Source organism: Nicotiana tabacum, chromosome 7, assembly GCF_000715075.1.
Source record: "Nicotiana tabacum cultivar K326 chromosome 7, ASM71507v2, whole genome shotgun sequence".
Taxonomy (NCBI): domain Eukaryota; kingdom Viridiplantae; phylum Streptophyta; class Magnoliopsida; order Solanales; family Solanaceae; genus Nicotiana; species Nicotiana tabacum.
The window spans coordinates 172,404,155-172,424,581 of record NC_134086.1 but is presented as its reverse complement, the minus strand read 5'-3'; the positions used below and the strand labels follow the sequence as shown (position 1 = coordinate 172,424,581).

Genomic DNA, 20,427 nt, shown 5'->3' with positions numbered 1-20,427 from the left:
TGTGGCCATCATGGCGGGGCGAGGACGGCCTCCAAAGTTCTTAGTTATGGGTTTTATTGGCCAACTTTGTACAAAGATGCAAGTGAACTTGTGAAGAGGTGTGATGAATGTCAAAGAGCGGGTGGAATTTCGAAGAAAAATGAGATGCCTCTCAATACCATCCTTGAGGTTGATATTTTTGATGTATGGGGCATTGACTTTATGGGCCCGTTTGTTAGCTCGTATGGGAATACATATATTCTTATGGCGGTGGACTATGTTTCAAAGTGGATCGAAGCCGTGGCTTTATCCAACAATGAGGCCCGGAGTGTTGTTGCATTTCTTAAGAAGAGCATCTTTACAAAGTTTGGTATTCCTCGTGCAATCATAAGTGATGGGGGTCTTATTTTTTCAATAAAACTTTTGACACTTTGCTTTCAAAGTATGGTGTCAATCACAAAGTTTCTACTCCCTATTATCCTCAAGCAAGTGGTCAAGTTGAAGTTTCCAACAGGGAAATCAAAAGCATATTGTCAAAGACGGTTAATGCAAATAGGACTGATTGGTCAAAGAAGTTGGATGACGCTCTATGGGCTTATAGGACTGCTTACACGACTCCGATTGGTATGTATCCGTATCGGTTGGTGTTTGGGAAAGCTTGCCATCTACCGGTCGAGTTAGAATACAAGGTCATGTGGGCTTTGAGGAAGCTAAATCTTGAATGAGATGTTGCAGCTAATTTTCGTGTGGAGCAGCTTAATGAACTTGATGAATTCCGACACCATGCCTACTCTAGTTCGTCCTTGTACAAGGACAAGATGAAGTACCTTCATGATAAATATGCTCGTAGCAAGGAGTTCAAAGTTGATGATTTGGTGATCTTGTTCAACTTTCGGTTACGTCTGTTTTCGGGAAAGCTTAAATCAAAATGAAGTGGACCTTTTGAAATGGTGTGTGTGACCCCGTTTGGTGCTCTTGATTTAAAGAACAAAAATGGGAAAGTTTTTAGAGTGAATGGGCATAGGGTCAAGCACTACCTAGAAAATATTGATGACAACCACGTAGTGGCACTTCTTCATCTCAAATGATTTGATGGTAACCAGCGTCGTACCATGACGTTAAATCAGGCGTTTCTTGGGAGGCAACCCATGCGTTTTTATTCTTGTTTTTCTTTGATTTTTATGGTAGTATAGGATTTATTTTTGGACTAACTGGTTGTGAGATGGTACATGATTGTGTTGATGCAGTGCAGGACATAGTGGAAAAAGTGTTCAGGTCTCTGAAGTTGTCAATGCGAACGCACTATATTTAGTGTGGACCGCACTGGTGAAAGGGGAAATGTCCAACTCTCTAAAGTTTGCCACCGCGGCCGCATTACATTTTGTGCGGTCCGCGGTGGACCACTGCGGCCGCATGACATTTTGTATGGACCGCGGTGGGTTGCCTTCTCAAACTTGAAGCATGCTATGTAGTGCGGACCGCAGTCCATTTTGGGTTGGTAAGCTGGGCCCCAGGTCCTTTTCTATAAATAGGGCCCGAGGCCCTCCTTTTATACGTTTCGATCTTTGAACTCTTAGAACTCTTAAAGCACTGTTCGTCACCCCGGTTGCTTGTAATTAATTGCTTGGATTCATTAATCTTCATTTCATCTCACAACTGGTAACTTAACTTCTTTTTAATTGCTTTAATTTTGTTATTCTCCTCTACTTTTTGTTTTTCTTGTCTCTTATTCTAGTATTCCCGTATTTTCTTCAATTGGTTAGGTTAGGGTAACTAGTTCTTCGATTAAAGTAGAATTGAGTGGTTAAAAACAATGGGCAATCACTTAGAAACCTTACTAAGGTGAATATTGGACTTAAAAGCAAATGATTTTGAACCCTAAGTTAGTACCGCAATTGGGCACTCAGTGCGGACCGCAGTGGTTTTTGTGCGGTCCGCAATAACATTTTGTGCGGACCGCATTGCTGAAAGTCCTGAAGCCTGTTCTTCGAGGACCGCGGCCGCATTGCATTTTGTGCGGTCTCCGGTGCCTTAATGCGGACCACATTGCCTTTTGTGCGGTCTGCAGAGTAATTGTTCAGAGAGTGGGTAGTCTGAACCCCACCTCTGTGCGGACCGCATTGACATTTTGTGCGGACCGCATTAGCCTCTGTGCGGCCGCATACCATTTTGTGCGGTCCGCACTGTGTGATTTTTGCAACTGTCTGCAACCTTTATTCTTCTACAACTGTGAACTTAATTGAATCTACTAATACTAACAGAGCATACCTGAACTTGTTTGCAGACAATGGTGAAACAAAGGGGCAAGAGCTCTAAACAACCAGGAAGAGGAGAATCCTCCCGGGGAGGGAAACAGAAAATGGTAAGATTGACTGTTCAAGCCCGACAAAATATTAAAAACATGAGGAAGATGATGAAAGCTGCTGATAGTGCCATTGACATTCTGGGAGTAAGTACGAGCCCTCCCGGGAGATATCTTCAGACTCAATCCCAGAGTACATCCCTAACTGGCCGGAGAGAAACAGACTAAGAGACACTCCTCCCACTTCTTGAGCTTTTCCTCTCCTATATATATTACCAATCTTCCCCTTTATCCAACGGTCTTTAACCAGCGTACCCTCTCGTGACTATACTCTTTCTTACTCGTCCAAGTATTACGATATATGTTCTACCGTGTAAGCTTTCTGACGGCTCGATCTCGGCAGTGGCCGAGATACTCGCAACTATTACGCCTCGTGGGTACGACTATGGCTTAGTCGACCCCTTACCATTTCTTTAAACGATAACCCATGTGGTTAGATTTTGACCCATACAGTGATGTCTTATTAAAAAAAACTTCTAACTAATAGAATATTATGAACTTTATGCTGATGGAAGTTAGATATTAATAATAACATGAGTAACAAGAGAGATGCTCAAGAGAAAGGGGTGACTTTGAAATTTAATAAACTGTGCCTTTGGTATTTATAAACTCTTTAAGAGGTAAACGTATGGTAGTTGCTCTATTAACACTATAATAATTTTCAGGAAAAAAATAATTTCTTTTGCATTTTTCAACTTGAAGACCATCCCTATCGAAGGGGCTTGAATATCAAGATTCAAATCGTAATGGGACACATTGCAACTTGCAAGTACAAGCCTTTTTCTTTTTTTATACAAGACGGAGGATTAATATTTCCAGTAGAAACTCTTATTGGATAACAATATTAAACTTACTAATCAAGAGTTTGGCAATACATAATTACTTAACATCATAGGAGATGGCCATGAAAGGGAGAGATGGCATTTTACTTATTAAACCAGTTTGTGAGGATCGTTTGTTTGCTTGCATTGGTTTTCCTTTTCCATCTTGTATAAATTGCCGGATCCTAGGTAAACTCCAGTATCCAGTTTCTATGAATCAAATATTAGTCTAATGGACTGTGTTTTTCAAGACTAAAGAAGCATAGCTTTTTAGGAGTTCCATCCTAAAAATTGGGATTTAGTCACATGCTCTCAAGCCAATTTAGCTTTGACTTTGTCTCAACTCCCAAACTTCCATGCATATATTTACAATGTTGTTTTACTCCAACTTTTCTCCATTTTCACGTCACATTATAAATCGCATATCTCCATTGCTAATATTGTTTTCCCAATTTTTATATTACTAAAATAAAGTTAATTGACTAAACAATTTTGACTAAGATGTTTCTACCAAACAAACTTAGTTGAACTAATTCTTTGGAATCTTTATCACGACCGAGAAAGATTATACTTGAGTCTTCTCTGTGATTGTGATGCTGCTGCTCACTTCAAAAACTCTTATTTTCTCGTCCATCCAATACATTCAGTTCATTTACCGTCAATAGATGTCACCACATCAGCAATAGAAACGAGAAAGTCAAGCACACTCCAGTGGGACAAGCCCCGCGCATTAAATTCAGTAATGGTGACGTGTCCTTCCTACACTAACTTCGTCAACAAATTGTAAGTTTGCAACAGTGACGTGAAAACACCACAAATCACTCACTCTCGCTCAAAACCCACAACACAAAACACGCACTAACATTTACTTTGCATATTACACACATATTCCCCCCATTAACCAACCCCCCTCAATAAAGGAGCACAGAAAATAAAAGCACCAATTCCACTTCAGTTAATTGCCCTGCAGCTCATCATGCTCCATCATAAAGCTCCTTCTCCGTCACCGTCACTGTCACCGGCGCTTCACCATAACGATACTCAGAAAGCTCCATCGCCTTCAACGCGGCCGCTTCATCATTCGTCGACATTGCCAACTTCATCAACGTCAGCGTCAACGTCAGACTTATCAACTACTCCACCGCCGTCTAAATTACCGGTTGATTTCAGCCCACCTTTGATTGCGATGGTCGTTATTATCGCTACTGCTTTCGTCATCATTACCTACTCGCGGCTCCTGTCGCGTCATCTGCTCCGTCTACACGGCCGTTATAGACTATGGCGTCGCCGTCGCCGACGTTATGTTCCGTCATCTGCCGGCGATATCGAGTCGCCTCCTTATCCTTTTGATCCTACTGATGCTTTCCACGTGCTCTCTCCTTATGGACTGGACGATTCAGTTATCAAAACAATTCCTCTTTCAGTCCACACTCGAAAGAGCAGCGTTCACGATTGTGCAGTGTGCTTGCTGGAATTCGAAGAGAATGACTACGTGCGCACGCTTCCAGTATGTTCACACGCGTTTCACGTGGACTGTATTGATATATGGCTCAAATCACACGCGAATTGCCCGTTGTGTCGTGCCGGAATATTCCGTCCAGAGTCACCGTTCACTCCTTTAATGGCTGCAAGGATACGCCCCAGCTTCGATGACATACTGGTGGAGAACACAATTCTAGAGCCTTTAGCTGAATTTCAGCCAGAATCGGATACAACGACAGTGTCAGAGATCACACAGGAGCCGTCGCCACGGAGAAACATGATCCAATCAGAGGATATTAGATTCAACGGACGTGATATATTGCTAAAACGATCCTATTCCTTCGGATTTGAGAGGAATTTAGGATCCGAGAGACTAGTACTTGAAGCAACAACAGCTTCGCCATGGCGGTACCGCAGAGCAATAGGATCAGGAAGCTTCTGGAGCAAAAGACCTTCACCGTTCAGCTCGTTAACAAAGCCACGAGTATTCTCGTTCCGATATTACAGAGGAATGAAATCGCCGTTCTTCCGCCGGACCAGAGGCGGATTCTTCCCGTTATCGGAGTCAAGCGCGAGATATAGTACCGGCGGAGGCGGAGGTTCGTCGAGACGAAGCAAGTCATTCGCGAGTCCGATGTTCATGAGAACATCGGCGGCGGGAGGAGGAGTATTCTCGTCGAGCCGGCTAAGGAGCGGTGATCCAGAAGCCTTACTGTCACCGGACAGGTATAACAGACGGTGAAGATGAAATCAGATCACATGGAGAGGAATTAATGAACTTCGGGAAAACGACAACCGTCCGATCGATCGTAGTTATGGGGGGACGGTGATCGAGGTCGTGGGGGGTGGGGGAATGGGGTCAGGCGACATTAATTTACATTGGGAAGAAGGAGGGAAATTAATGCGGTGCCTGCTACTATGTTTATTGGGCCTGTGGAGGTCATTTAATACAGAGAGAGAGAGGGGGCGAGTAACTGTGTTGAAATGCTGAGAAGAAAAAGTTATGTCTGCATTTAATGGGAAAATTACACTATTTTTTAAGAGTTACAGAGAGATGGTGATAGACAAGGGCTAGGAGCTTATCCAAAAAAAGGGTTAAACTTTTTGGAGGGTATGGATGATTGAGTTTGTGACTGTATGAGCTCCTCCCACTTGTCTACGTCTTTTATTATGGTTTAAATGCATGTTGATTCTCTGTCGAATTCAAACATTTAAAGCACTACCAATTATAATTATAATACTCCTATATATTAATTTATCGTGTTTATATATAAGAAAATAATTAGTATCCTTAGGGGTCGTTTTGTTGGAAATAGATTATTCATTCCGGAATAACTAATTATTCCGGTATAAATTCATCTTAAATTTAATTTTTGAGCTTAATTATTTCTTATCTCTCGTACCAAATTGCTGAGCAATTGTATATTATTGATAGTGGTTGAATTTACTAAGAGATTCTTTTACTTGTTTGTGTGTGTTTTTGTTTACATGGGACCTTGTGTTGAATGCGCAAGAAATTTATTAGAATTTGTATAAACAGATACTGTTGACACTATAGCGTTTATTATTCCTAAGCCTATCAATCTTAAAGTTGAACTGTTCGTATATCAAATCAAAACCAATAATGGTTCATTTAACGTACGTGGTTATCATTAAGACAAGCCGGTTTCTGTAAGTCCACAAGTTCATTGACACAAACCAATCCGATTTGTTTTACTCAATGGATATAAAGTATAATTACATTCTTTAAATAATTATGATAGTGAGCAAACATTTATTGTATCTATATCACTATATGTATCTTTCAACTATTTATAAATAATGGTTAGAACTAAAAATTGCATTATTTTTGAAGTCTACATCTTCTACTAATGCGATCGTTGGATTATTGTTCATATGATTGTGTGTGTAGGTAGTAGTAATATTTTCCGTTTTCTTTTTGTCAAGTCCCAATTTCAAGTGAAAATATGAAAAATTAATGCTAGACATACATTGAAGATGAAGAACTAGTAGCTGAATGACCGACAGATATGCGTAGCACAACCTAGCCTATCTAGTTTCTACTTTTTATTTTTGCTACTCTATTTCAATAAGTCATCCATGACTATGATATGCAACAACAACAATAACAATTATCCAGTAAAATTCCACAAAGTGGGGTGTGAGAAAGATAATGTGTACGCAGACCTTACTCCTATCCGATAGGGCAGAGCACAGTGGCGGACCCAGGATTTTGTGCAAATGGGTTCAGTCGGAGAAGTCCATAACTAACATAAGCGAATTCAAAAATAATTTCTATACAAAATTTACCTTGCTTTAACCATAATTTATACATATACACAGTATTATTTTTTAACGAAGCGAGTTCAGTTGAACCCACTTCTCACCACTTGGGTCCGCCCCTGGCAGAGCATGACCATGATATGCCTCATAGCAAAATCAGATTTGGTCTTCTTATAGTGCAGAGATGGCCAATATGTGATCTTACTCGCTATATTGAGTTTAACTGTATTATTTGGTTAGGGGTACTAAGGTGAGAATTCAATTTTTAAAACATACATACTGGTTTTAACTTTTCGAGCATCCATTCGGTTCTAAATGGGTTCTACGAATCCATATATTGACAGTCTGACAGTACCAAACTACAAATTATAATTGGAGATAGTAAAAAGTACTAGTATTAAATAGGTTACGATACATTGCTACGTAGTATTATATAAGTTAGACAAAATATTTTACGATAATTCAGAGATTGAGGTACTACCTGGGACATATGGAACGGTAAGATTTGTCCGTATAGGTTTCTTTTGATTATATTTGTCATTTTCGTCACTATTTGTGCAGGAATATCAGACAAATAACATGTCCAAACGTCAACCTTGCTTTCACCCATCCATCCCTAACTCTAACTCCATGACAAAATTAGTTATTAGTATTCATTTTTAATAATGTCAAATTTAGCTCATAAAATGTAATCTTTTAATTCGTCTAAAATTTGATGGGCGGTTGTACATGCCTGGACCAATTTGGATAACATATGTAATGTTACGCAACGCCTTCCTGATGATCTTTGGAAGGGCAACGTAAAGTTAAGCAACCGATGTCAGTGCGGTTGTTGTCCGCCAATGAGGTCCTCGCCGCACGCTAGACTAGATTGTCAGTGCCATGCGGGAAAACCAATGTCGTGAGCAATTGCGGAAGCTGAGAGAGAATTGGGTTTTGAATGCTGATGATGATTTTATTGATGACTGAAAATGATGATTACAATGATGTGGTGTCGAGGGGGAGAGACACCAGAAAATGCTGATTGAAATGTTTGATTGTTTGGTCCCCCTTAATAATGCTTAAAAAAAATAAACCAACATTACAAGACTAGTCCTAATAAAGCTGTAGAAGCACACTGAAATGAAAATGATGAAAACTAGTCTATGATTACAATGAAAAGGACTTAGATTATTACAAGGAAAAACTAAGTCCGATGGCAGCATCTTTGTCTTGCGGGTCTGCGCGCGCGTTGCTGTGGGCGCGCGCGACACTTGATGTGCTGGCCTGAGGCTGGGCACTGGTGCTTGGCATCAGGGTCTGTGCGCGAGGCGCTGCTGGAATGGGCCTGCAGCTGGGCGCTGGCGAGGCATCAGGATCTGCGCGCGCGGCATTGTCAGGGCGCGCGGCGCTGTTGTCATTGGCCAGCCCTTGGGCGCTGGCGAGAGGCATCGGTGGGGCGACAGAGGCACATGCGCGCTTGTCACTTGGCGCAGCCAAGACCACGGGGCCGACCATGGCGCTAGGCATTGTGAGGCTTGCTAGGCCGCCATAGGGCGCGGCCAAGGGGTCATGGGGCATGTCTGGAAAGCAGCCCATGACATTCTCCCCCACCTGAGTTGGCGCCGTCCTCGGAGCCTTATGATGATGATGATGATGATTCTGATGGTTGTTGGATGGGAGGTCTGCGCCCCTCTGTTCTTTGAGCTTGCTATTGTAGCGAAGCAATGATTTCATGCGGCTGACATGGAAGACTGGATGGATCTTCCACCAGGATGGAGTTTTGACCTGGTATGTGGACTTCCCAATGCGTTTTTCAATGGGCAGGGGCCCTATGTATTTTTGTTGCAGCCGAGGGTCATGGGTCCTTTCTGCAAACAAGTACCGCTTTGGGATGCATAGCATTACTTTGTCCCCTGGTTGATGTTGGGCAAAGCAAAGCTTCTGTTCGGTGAACCTTTTTGCCCGCTCTTGGGCCGTGATGAGATAGCTCCGCACTATCTCCATGTTGCGCTCCCATTCGCTCGAGAAGTTGGCAGCTCGAGGAGATTTCGGCATGGTTGATGCATTCACCGTCTGCGGGAGAAGCGGTTGCTGTCCGGTAACAATTTCAAAAGGGCTCTTGTTTGTATGATGGCTCTTTTGAGAATTGAAACACAGTTGAGCAGCATCCAGGAGCTTCACCCAATGATTCTGTGATCCGGTTGCGAAGTTGCGGAGATATTCCTCCAGCATGTCATCGAACCGGTCTGTCTGTCCATCCAATGGTGGATGGATGTCTGTGTTGTGACTCAATGTTGACCCAAAGCACCTGAAGAGATGGATCCAAAAGTTGCTAGTGAAGTGTGAGTCGCGCCTACTAACAATATTTTTGGGCAGGCCCCAATGTTTGACAATGTGCGAGAAGAAGAGTCGAGCTGTATCTTCTGCTGAGATGTTTTGCGGGGCTGCTATGAAAGTTGCATAGTCTGAGAACTGATCTATGACAACCATGATGGATGCAAGATTGCCGACTTGGGGCAATCCCGTGATGAATCTGAGGGAAACACTTTCCCATGGTCTCTGAGGGACATGTGATGGCTGCGAGGGTCCCGGCTGTGATGAGTGATCCGACTTGTCCTTGTGGCATGGCTGACAAGTCTTCACATGATGATGAGCGTCACCAGTCTTTTGAGGCCGATGACATGATGGTTGATTGTTGCTGCGAAGGGTAGCCTGAACCTGAGGTTCATGTCTGTTGACTACCTTCTCCAACTGCATGGCCGAGATGTTTTCAGCGGCCATCTTTATGGGAAAGCATGGTATGGTGCAGGGCTTGGCCCCGTTTTCTCCCATCATCAGGAGCATGTTGGCAAATGGTACCGGAATGGTGTTGGTTTGCCTCATGAACTCTAAACCCACTATGATGTCGAAGTCATCTATGATTGCGATGCGCAGGTCGATGCTTCCTTTGTATGGGCCAAGTTTCACTGGGACATTTGTAGCTGTTCCACCCAATGTCTGAGGTGGTGAGTTGATAGCCTTGACGCGGCCTTTGCTCTTTTGTACAACAAGACCTAGGCGCTCTACTTGCGTTGATGACAAGTAGTTATGGGTGGCACCCGTGTCTATCAATGCGTGAAGGGGCTTGCCGTTCACTTTCAATTCGACGAACATTAGGGTCCTCGCTTGCTTAGGAGGTCCTTCGTCCATCTTTTCTTTCCCTTTCTTGGTGATCGGGACTGATGTTTTCTTAGGAGGACATGCACTGGTCCCCGCTAAGGCATGAGGGATAGAGCCAACAATTGCATTGAAGGCGCCTACCTGGTTGTCTTCAGATGTGTTTGATGCATCTGTCTCATCCTCGACAGTCTGATGAGCATTGACCTTGATGTTTGGGCATTCATTGTTCCAATGTGCCCCGCCGCAATGATGGCATTCTGAGGGAGGCTTTCTCCCCTGATTGTTGTTGATGGATGCAGCACTGTTGCTGTTGGAGGGAGGAGTCTTAGTTTTGGATGCACTCCGATCTCCCCCACTTTTGCTTGGGCCACCATTGCTGGGATGGTGCCCGTTGAATCCCCCTCGGACAGACGGCTGGGGCCTGTCATTCTGAGTTCCCAAATGATAGTCGCCAAGGCATTCTGCAGCTTGAATGGCCTTGGGCAGGGTGTCTACCCGTTGTCGCTGTAGTTCCATACGGGCATGAGGTTTCAAACCTTCTATGAATGCGAAGAGTTTGTCTTTGTCCCCCATATCGCGTATGTTTAGCATGAGTGCGGAGAATTCGCGCACGTACTCCCTCACTGATCTGGTGTGGCGGAGGTCCCGTAGCTTTCTCCTTGCGTTGTATTCCACATTTTCGGGAAAGAACTGCAGGCGTATGGCTACCTTCAATTCGTCCCATGTCTGAAGAGTATCCTCACCGACCTTGATGGCTTCGTGTTTGACCCGCCACCAAAGTTTGGCATCGCCCTGAAGATACATGGCAGCAGTCGCTACCTTTTTGGATTCCTCCAAATGGCCCACGGCATCGAAGTATTGTTCGACGTCGAAGATGAAGTTTTCCACTTCTTTAGCATCCCGGGATCCGTCGTATGGCTTTGGCTCCGGTATCTTAAGCTTTTGTGGAATGGGGGCGAGTTTTGCTGCACCCCTGATGTGATGGTCGCCTTCTCGAAGTAGGCTCTGTAAGGCAGCATTGACAACGTTGAGCTTGTCTGTCAAGTCGTTTATGGTTTGCTGCATGGCAGTTAGTCTGTCTGCCTCATGTTGCTGATGGGCTAAATCGTCGGCACGCTCCTGTTGGAGGTCCTCAAATTTGCCATGAATATTGGCAGTTTCAATGGCTGCCGTTTGTCGGTCCTCGTCGGAGTCACGACTGATGTTTGCAATGTCATTTTCGGCCTGCCGCATTCGGCGGTCCAGGTCGTCCAACCTTTGCACTAGGTTGTTGCTTTGATCAGGCACCGTTTCTACGATGGGTCGTAATCGGTCAACCGTCTCTTCTAGGGATGCTAGACGCTCCCCATGATTCACCATGGTCAGAAATGGTGATGATGGCAAATGTTCCCTCGTCCGATGTCGAGCCTAGGCTCTGATACCAACTGTTACGCAACGCCTTCCTGATGATCTTTGGAAGGGCAACGTAAGGCTAAGCAACCGATGTCAGTGTGGTTGCTGTCCGCCAATGAGGTTCTCGCCGCACGCTAGACTAGATTGTCAGTGCCATGCGGGAAAACCAATGTCGTGAGCAATTGCGGAAGCTGAGAGAGAATTGGGTTTTGAATGCTGATGATGATTTTATTGATGATTACAATGATGTGGTGTCGAGGGGGAGAGACACCAGAAAATGCTGATTGAAATGTTTGATTGTTTGGTCCCCCTTAATAATGCTTAAAAAAAATAAACAAACATTACAAGACTAGTCCTAATAAAGCTGTAGAAGCACACTGAAATGAAAATGATGAAAACTAGTCTATGATTACAATGAAAAGGACTTAGATTATTACAAGGAAAAACTAAGTCCGATGGCAGCATCTTTGTCTTGCGGGTCTACGCGCGCGTTGCTGTGGGCGCGCGCGACACTTGATGTGCTGGCCTGAGGCTGGGCACTGGTGCTTGGCATCAGGGTCTGTGCGCGAGGCGCTGCTGGAATGGGCCTGCAGCTGGGCGCTGGCGAGGCATCAGGATCTGCGCGCGCGGCATTGTCAGGGCGCGCGGCGCTGTTGTCGTTGGCCAGCCCTTGGGCGCTGGCGAGAGGCATCGGTGGGGCGACAGAGGCACATGCGCGCTTGTCACTTGGCGCAGCCAAGACCACGGGGCCGACCATGACGCTAGGCATTGTGAGGCTTGCTAGGCCGCCATGGTGCGCGGCCAAGGGGTCATGGGGCATGTCTGGAATGCAGCCCATGACAGTAAGTTTGTTTTATATGTTAGCATATGGACTAATTGGTCGGTAAGAAGACTTAAGGGTGTAGAAAAATAATTTTTGTTGGATATAGTTGGTTTAATATGTTACTCCTTGCGGTCCACTATTGGTGATTATTTTTTTTATGTTTTCATATAGATTAATAAATTTATTTTTTAACATTAATTAACAATAAAATTGACCATATTAACATTTACTATCTCTTCTCATAAATACTCATAACACATACTCCAATACTATTTACTCCAAAGGTAATGTAAGAAAAAAAAATTAATTCATTCTCGAAATTTAAAAAATTAAATATTTTGTACCACAAAAAAATCATTTATTGTGAACCTAGGAAGTAATGATAATACAGATTATAGCTGAACTCACTAAAGCTAGCTTGACCCTGAAAATCCAACGTCAATAAGTAGTCATCAATTTCCAACTACTTCCTTTGTAGCACATTTAATAACATGACCTTTCTCATCTGCAGGTCACATGCTAAACTGACCCTATTTCTTTAGTTTGTGTGCACTTCGTCAATAATCATCTCAATTAAGGTTTAAGCAAATGAAAAAGAAATCACCTAGAATTAAAAACTTATATAAAATTTTATCATTAACTGTTAAATCACACTCTCGCAAGGTGAATACATATAAAGGTTCAAGGAGCAAATTGATGAAAAATGTCAAACTTCAACTACCCAATTTACTCTTTGTTTTGTTTGTGTATGATCAATGATGTAGGAGAATAATAAACACCAGCAAAAGTAGGTGCCAGTTACTGAAACCAATTAAGGCCTCCATAATCAGTTAGCTGGCATGTCATGAATTTTGCTGCATTTACCTCTGCTCAACTAACCACCTTTTCCTCAACTCTCTCCTTTTTCTCTTGACTTTTGTGAACTAAGTTTGAGCTAAATTTGATCCATTTATGTATAAATTCATAGTATAACATCACATTACTTGGATTGATAAGAAAACTCTTAAAATAAGTTGTGGATTCTTTTCATTTTAGGGAAGAATGGAAAGTTATACGGCGAAAGTTGAAGAAAGTCGACCGGCTTTTGATGGAAAGCCATCTGCAGGGCCAGTTTATAGGTGCATTTATGCTAAAGATGGTCTCATGGACATGCCTGTTGGTTTTGAGTCACCTTGGGATTTCTTCAGGTAAATTACTCACTTGAATATCTAGTTTCTTTTTTCTCCATAATATAGTCTATTTTTCTCCAACTTTTTCTTGGTCGTAACTGGTAAAAGTTGCTGCCATATGACCAGTAGGTCATGAGTTCAAGCCGTGGAAACAGCCTCTTGCAGAAATGCAGGATAAGGCTGCAGCATACAATAGATTCTTGTAGTCCGGCCCTTCCCAGACCCCGCGACAGTGGGAGCTGAGCTGCCCTTTTATACATGCAAATATAGTTGTCACGGTTTCAAGTCGTAAAAATAGCGTCTGATAAAAATGAAAGGAAATACTGTATATAATATACCTTATGCGGCCATAAGAGGATACAAGATTAAAACTCTATATATTCCACATTTAAGGTTCTTAGTTTTTGAACCTATTATATTTTTAAAATCATGGGTTTATACCTACTAACTATTTTTGCAAATTTTTACTTATAAGTATATACTTCGTTATAAGTAAATTTTGCCTACTAACTATTTGCAAATTTTGCAAATTTACTTACAAATACTGGGTTCAGATGAACCTGGTGTATAAATATGTTGCATCCGCCTCTGAATGTGGTCTGACTCTTTTCCCGATCCAGCATAGCGGGAACTTAGTGGACCGGATTGCCTTTCATGAAAGAGGAGGATATGATTGTGATGAGTTATCTGAACTGATTAAAATGGTTCATATAGCAAACTCTGGGATTGAAGCTTAGCTGATTCATTATTGCGGATCTTTCAATGTAGCTCTTTTTCTCACAATGTACCTCAGGATTAAGAAATTCAAGAGTTTATTGGAATTGATTTTTAAGCGAAGATGTATCATTTCATGCTTGTTCTTTTAGGTCTTCTTCCCTTTTTGATCATCGTCATGTGCACATTGTAAAACATCCATTTTTTATGCTTCGCAGTGAATCAGTTAAGAAGAATCCCAAAAACCAAATGCTGGGCCGCCGTCAGGTTGTTGACAAAAAGGTGCAGTTTCTTCAGAGTTCAATCATTTAAATGAGTCTAAGCATAAGTGTTGTTGATCCTTAATAACCGATCAATTCAACATATAATGCAAAATGTTGGGGGCTTTAAGAAATAACCAAATAAAGAATGAACAATGAAGAAAAGGAGATAGTGTTGGTTTCAATCTAGCAGTCCATTTGGAACAAATAGACTAGTGGAAAAGAATTGATATAAATGGGGAAAGAGAATGAATTTTGAGCTTTGTTTACAGGCAGGTGCCTACAATTGGTTGACATATGAGGAGGTTTACGAAACCACAATCAAGATTGGTTCAGCCATCCGAAGCCGTGGTGTCAATCCAGTGAGTGCTAGTCCATCGAAATCATTAAATGTACTCTGAGATTTGAGCATAACTCAAACATTTAGACTAAGTTGCATCTAAAAGTATTTTCTGTTTACTTAGGGAGACAAATGTGGCATCTATGGTGTGAACTCTCCTGAGTGGATAATGGCAATGGAGGTATACACTTGATGTTCTAAATTATCGATTTTTTCACAAACCAAAGACATATATCCAACTTGTGAGTTGCGTCCTTCTTAAGAAAAAATATAGCGAAAACTTGTTTTACCTTCAGTTCACTGTTACTTTGGAACAATAATTTTGTCTGTTCAATTTGATCACAGGCTTGTAACAGCCAAGGAATTTCATATGTACCACTCTATGATTCCCTTGGTATCTTCTTACTCTCAATCTCTCTGTCGTTCCTACCTTTTTGCAAATCAATAAAGAGAAGTTCTCAAGCTGTTCTCCACAAGAGCATAATTGTAGATTTGTTCTTTGAACTTGCCTGAATTGCAGGTGCAAATGCAGTGGAATTTATCATAAACCACGCTGAAGTTTCAATAGCTTTTGCTCAAGAGAGCAAGATACCGGCTGTATAATCTCCTTCCTTTTCCTCAATGTCATACTTTTGCTTTTCTTATTCGTGAACTGCAAATTATATTGCACATTGAAAATGAGACAATAGGACTAAAGTGATGGTTCCGAAAGTGCTATGTGGATTTTCATTGAACTGCTGATTATGTTCTTTCAATGATTTATCTAATGCATTAATACTTCTGATTGATATATCGTCCAAATTCTAGAGACGATTAGCTATCGGTAACATTCTTTAAGTTACTTGATCATTAACTTCTTTTGCAGATCTTATCATGCTTGTCAAAGTGCAGTTCTTACCTAAAAAGTAGGTGAAATTATTAACTTTGTCAACTAAGCTGGTATTTGAAAGTTCAATAATAGTAACTTGTATATCTTTTCTTAAGCTATCGTCAGCTTTGGAAACATTTCCAGCACGCAGAAAAGTGAAGCAGAGGATCAAGGAGTAGCTTGCTTCTCTTGGGATGAGTTTGTTCAAATGGTAAAGTCAATATATCAATGCAAAATATCATATTCAGTGATCTTTCTTAGTTGTTTGTGCCATCGCCTAAGCTTTATATCACTCTATCCAGGGAAGTTTGAATCATGAACTTCCTCAGAAACGGAAGACTGATATATGTACAATTATGTACACAAGTGGAACTACTGGAGAACCAAAAGGTGTCATTTTGACTAATGGGGCTTTCATGGGAGAAGTTCTGTCGATGGATCAACTTCTCGCTGTAACAGACGAAGAGGTAATTTTGAGTTATTGCTCCTGAAAGTTTAGATATCTAACTTGTGAAGACTTGTAGCCTTTAACTCTTTGGAAATCTAGACGTACGATTTTCAATTTAACCAATATCATCAATATTTGTGTTTGGTTAGTGTCTTTTCTTGCTCCATCACAAGCAATCATTTTGATCTAGCTTGAACTTAAGACATCATATCATCTGCAAAACTTGACAGGAATTGTGATTTAAGTGCTCACGTTTAATCTCCTAAGTAAGATTTCATTCTCTATATTGCGCGAATATGCCCAAAGTTTTAAATTGAGCATAGCAATCATTAAGTTACCAGCAAATCCTGTTTGACTATAGCGAATCTCCTGCAGGTTTACATATTTTCTATCTTATTCTCATTGGTGCAATAATAGCCAAGTGTGATCTCACTCTTATGTATTTGTGTCAATTTCAGGGAACAGGAGAGGACGTGTACTTTTCGTTCCTTCCACTGGCTCATATATTTGATCAAATAGTTGAGACATATTGCATATACAGGGGTGCTTCAATAGGATTTTGGCAAGGCGTAAGATACATATATTCTTTGTACCGTGAATTACTTATAGCTTTTCTTTGCCTATATTGCTGTTTGTTCAAGCCCGATTGAATCAAATAGATGTTTGCATCTGAATAACAGGACATTAGATACTTGATTGAGGATCTTCTGGTATTGAAGCCCACTATATTTTGTGGAGTTCCAAGAGTTTTTGACAGGATATACACAGGTCTCTAATCTACTGTTCAGTGAACAAAATTCAGCTTAATTTTTTTACATAAATTAGTTTTTGCTAGTCTCATTTTTTCCCCTATTTCTTTTCTATTAATTTTTGTTTTCGGGTGTGGGAAATTCAGGTGTGATGGATAAAATTGAAGCTGGAGGTTTGTTAAAGAAGCTGCTTTTCCGATATGCATATAACTAGTACGTCCTCTTATAAAGTTTCTGTGCTTAGATCAACATTATTTGCATTTGTTTGCCTTCATTCCTATTATATATTAAGCATTATATATATTTTTTCCAGCAAGTTAAGGAATATGGAGAAAGGACTAAGACAAGATGAAGCAGCTCCTCGCTTTGACAGGCTGGTTTTTGACAAGGTTTGCTATCCGATCCCTAGCATTTACTCAGTCCATAACCCGATTGACTTATTTGCACATACTTCTCGTTCCAGATCAAACTAGCATTTGGTGGACGAGTTCGTCTCATGCTTTCTGGAGCTGCTCCTTTGCCCAAGCATGTCGAAGAATTTCTAAGGGTGACATGCTGCTGTTCTTTAGCACAAGGATATGGTATTGAATACTACTAGTAAACTTACTATGTTTTCATAATTTGTCTAGTTTCCTTTATTCACCTTAAATCCTAAGATCCCTTCTCTGTGTTTCCTTGCAAATTTTGGGGACCTAACACCTAAACAGATATATAGTAAATCATATAAACTCATGTGAAGCCGAAGGTCTATCGGAAACAACCTCTCCGCCTTCACAAGGTAGGGTTTAAGTCTGCGTACTCACTATCCTCCCCAGACTAAACTTGGGATTACACTGGGTTTGTTGTTGTTGTATATAAACTCATGTGAAGCCCAAGTACTTTAAATCAAATAAGAGTGAACAACTTTTGAAAAGCAAGGATGTTATTGTAGATAGTAGAATTGCTACATTTTATATAATGTTGATTCTCATAGAAAAATGTAGTAGCATTTTCACCGCTCTTCTTTGTCAGTTGTAACCTTTTCTTGTGCTTATTTTGACCTACTCTTCAATGTTAGGTCTTACTGAAAGTTGTGGAGGATGTTTCACATCCATAGCCAATGTACAGCCCATGATAGGAACTGTTGGTGTTCCAATGACTACAATAGAGGCAAGACTTGAGTCCGTGCCAGAAATGGGATATGATGCGCTTGCAAGTGTGCCACGCGGAGAAATTTGTCTGAGGGGAAAAACTTTGTTTTCGGGGTACCATAAACGAGAAGATCTTACAAAAGCAGTACTTGTGGATGGATGGTTTCATACAGGTAATGAAGAGAAAGAGCAATAAACCTTCTTACTTCTTCACAGTGCTGTCATGTTCAAAAATGACAGCCCGGTGCACTATGCTCCCACTATTGCAGGGTCCGGAAAAGGGCCGGACCACAAGAGTCTATTGTACGCAGCCTTACTCTGCATTTCTGCAAAAGGCTGTTTCCACGGCTCGAACCCGCAACATCCTGGTCATGTGGCTGCAACTTTACCAGTTACGCCAAGGCTCCTCTTCACGGTGTTGTCATGTTCATACGGTGGAAATGAGCATGCTTCGTTTTGACTCAACCAGCAAAAGAAGTAGACACTATGGAGAATTGAAGTATCACTGAAGTTGCAACGCAATTTACAATTATCTGATGATAGTTTACATCATTAGTCTTGAGCTGTAACAATTGATTTGTGCAAACGAATTCTGAGCATGGGAAAAAATTGCAGGTGACATTGGTGAGTTGCAGCCAGATGGAGCAATGAAAATCATTGACCGGAAAAAGAACATATTCAAGCTGTCTCAAGGGGAGTATGTGGCTGTGGAAAGCATTGAAGGGGTATACTCCAGTTGCCCACTTATTACATCGGTAAGTATTAATTGGTAACCAAATAAAAATGGCAATTTACGTGCTACAATAAGTTAAATTACAATGATCATATACTAGTGTTATAACTTAAAATCCTTTCTAGTAATAAGAGTTGCAGGATGTACAAAATAATCATGCTCTAAAGAGAAAATCTAAACATTACAAAATTACCATAAGTGCTAACACTCAAAACGTTTGAACTTTGGGTTGGGTCTACCTGCCCTGCTTACCCTATTTCCTTTATACTAATCGGGTGTTTTAAACATGAGTTGCTGCATTTTTAAGATGATTGCATGTTCCATGTGACACAATTTCCTTCTAACTCATAATCTGGTCAACAGATCTGGATATATGGAAATAGTTTCGAGTCCTTTTTAGTGGCCGTGGTAGTTCCAGAAAGAAAAGCACTGGAAGACTGGGCTTCAAGTAATCAGGAAACTGGAGATTTTTCAGCTCTATGCAATAACTCAACGGCGAGGAAGTACATTTTGGATGAACTCAACAGCACTGCCAAGAAACACCAAGTATGTAGCAAATTTCTTTTGAGTCTATGGTTTTTTCCAGTTCTTACTCTGATCAGAAAAATACCTCCACAGCTTCGAGGTTTTGAAATGTTACGTGCAGTCCATTTGGAGCCAAATCCTTTTGACATTGAGAGAGATTTAGTTACTCCAACGTTCAAACTAAAAAGGCCACAGCTGCTCAACCATTACAAGGTATACACTTTTGTTTGTTTAAGCCAAAGATTTATCCCTTATGTTGATCCATAGTGGCACTTGTCTATCGGAAACAGTCTCTCTACCTCACCAGGTATGGGTAAGGTCTGCGTACACTCTACTCTCCCCAGACCTCACTTATGGGATTATACTGGGTGTGTTGTTGTTGTTGTTGAATTGTGGTACAATCTCTCACCTAAAAGCTTCGATGGTTAATTGGTCACACGAGTCAACATGGTCTCGTCTAATGTTAGAGAGAGGACACTTTTAACTACTTAATTATATTATGTCTCAACACGTTCTTTTGTAACAACGACTGTCACCTTATCTGTATTGCTTGTTACCTAATAAAACCTACGATATGTTACTGTTTTGAAGTCAAAGAGGTGTGGAACAGAACAGAAGGAACCTTGCAAAAGCTAATTTTCAGTATTTAGAGAAATCTTAATTAGTCTTATCCTGATAATCTACGCACCTCTCGCACTCTGAATGTCTAGATTCATCTGCTAAGATTTGTGTCAGCGTACTTAATAGTTTTATATGTTGTGTATGCAGGACATTGTCGATCAACTTTACAAAGAAGGTAATGCAAAAACTGCATAGATCAAAGCCATAGAACTTGGACTTGCTGATGAATTGGCAAGCTTCAGCTGATTCTTTCGGAAGTTCAACATTATTATCAAGTGCACATTACTGATAAATTAGAAAGAGCATACACATGTACTTTACGCAATCATTGCCCTTATTTTATGTATAGATACTCCTATGAAATCTCCAGCATATAAAATTTAGAATCTCGAGGTTCAGAGTCTGCAAATTTGAGGCACTAAATTTGCTATATCATTTGCCAATAAAATAAAAAGAATAGAGTATTTCATACTAAAGCTTCTAGTTTAATGAGTCTTTTGCACCTTCAACCATACAAATAGAAATTCCTGAAATGATCCAGATCCACATTTACCAAGCTTAGAATGCTATAACTTTTGATGAATACT

At 41.1% G+C, this 20,427-nt stretch overlaps 2 protein-coding genes across 2 annotated transcripts; both read left to right on the top strand.

Moving 5' to 3' along the window:
• The first annotated feature begins 3,011 nt into the window (after positions 1-3,011).
• LOC107762355 (RING-H2 finger protein ATL65) lies at positions 3,012-5,882 on the top strand. The gene has a single exon (XM_016580708.2). It carries the CDS (start codon positions 4,139-4,141, stop codon positions 5,384-5,386), a length of 1,248 nt encoding a protein of 415 aa, XP_016436194.1. The 5' UTR covers positions 3,012-4,138; the 3' UTR covers positions 5,387-5,882.
• A 7,173-nt stretch (positions 5,883-13,055) lies between these two features.
• On the top strand, positions 13,056-20,316 carry LOC107779466 (putative CoA ligase CCL6). The gene is made up of 20 exons (XM_075218126.1): positions 13,056-13,070; positions 13,319-13,470; positions 14,385-14,448; positions 14,699-14,788; positions 14,891-14,947; positions 15,112-15,160; positions 15,287-15,363; positions 15,632-15,671; positions 15,751-15,845; positions 15,937-16,101; positions 16,541-16,651; positions 16,763-16,850; positions 16,978-17,044; positions 17,145-17,220; positions 17,295-17,412; positions 17,889-18,134; positions 18,577-18,716; positions 19,058-19,240; positions 19,313-19,432; positions 19,988-20,316. The coding sequence occupies exons 2-20, from the start codon at positions 13,325-13,327 to the stop codon at positions 20,033-20,035; spliced, it is 1,980 nt and encodes a 659-aa protein (XP_075074227.1). The 5' UTR covers positions 13,056-13,070; positions 13,319-13,324; the 3' UTR covers positions 20,036-20,316.
• The last annotated feature ends 111 nt before the right edge of the window (positions 20,317-20,427 follow it).

Coding starts and splice junctions, on each gene's coding strand:
- LOC107779466 (XM_075218126.1), top strand. CDS start 13,325: ATGGAAAGTTATACGGCGAAAGTTGAAGAAAGTCGACCGGCTTTTGAT. Junction 15,672..15,750: donor GTGCAGTTCTTACCTAAAAA/GTAGGTGAAATT, acceptor TCTTTTCTTAAG/CTATCGTCAGCTTTGGAAAC. Junction 18,135..18,576: donor GGATGGATGGTTTCATACAG/GTAATGAAGAGA, acceptor AAAAAATTGCAG/GTGACATTGGTGAGTTGCAG.
- LOC107762355 (XM_016580708.2), top strand. CDS start 4,139: ATGCTCCATCATAAAGCTCCTTCTCCGTCACCGTCACTGTCACCGGCG.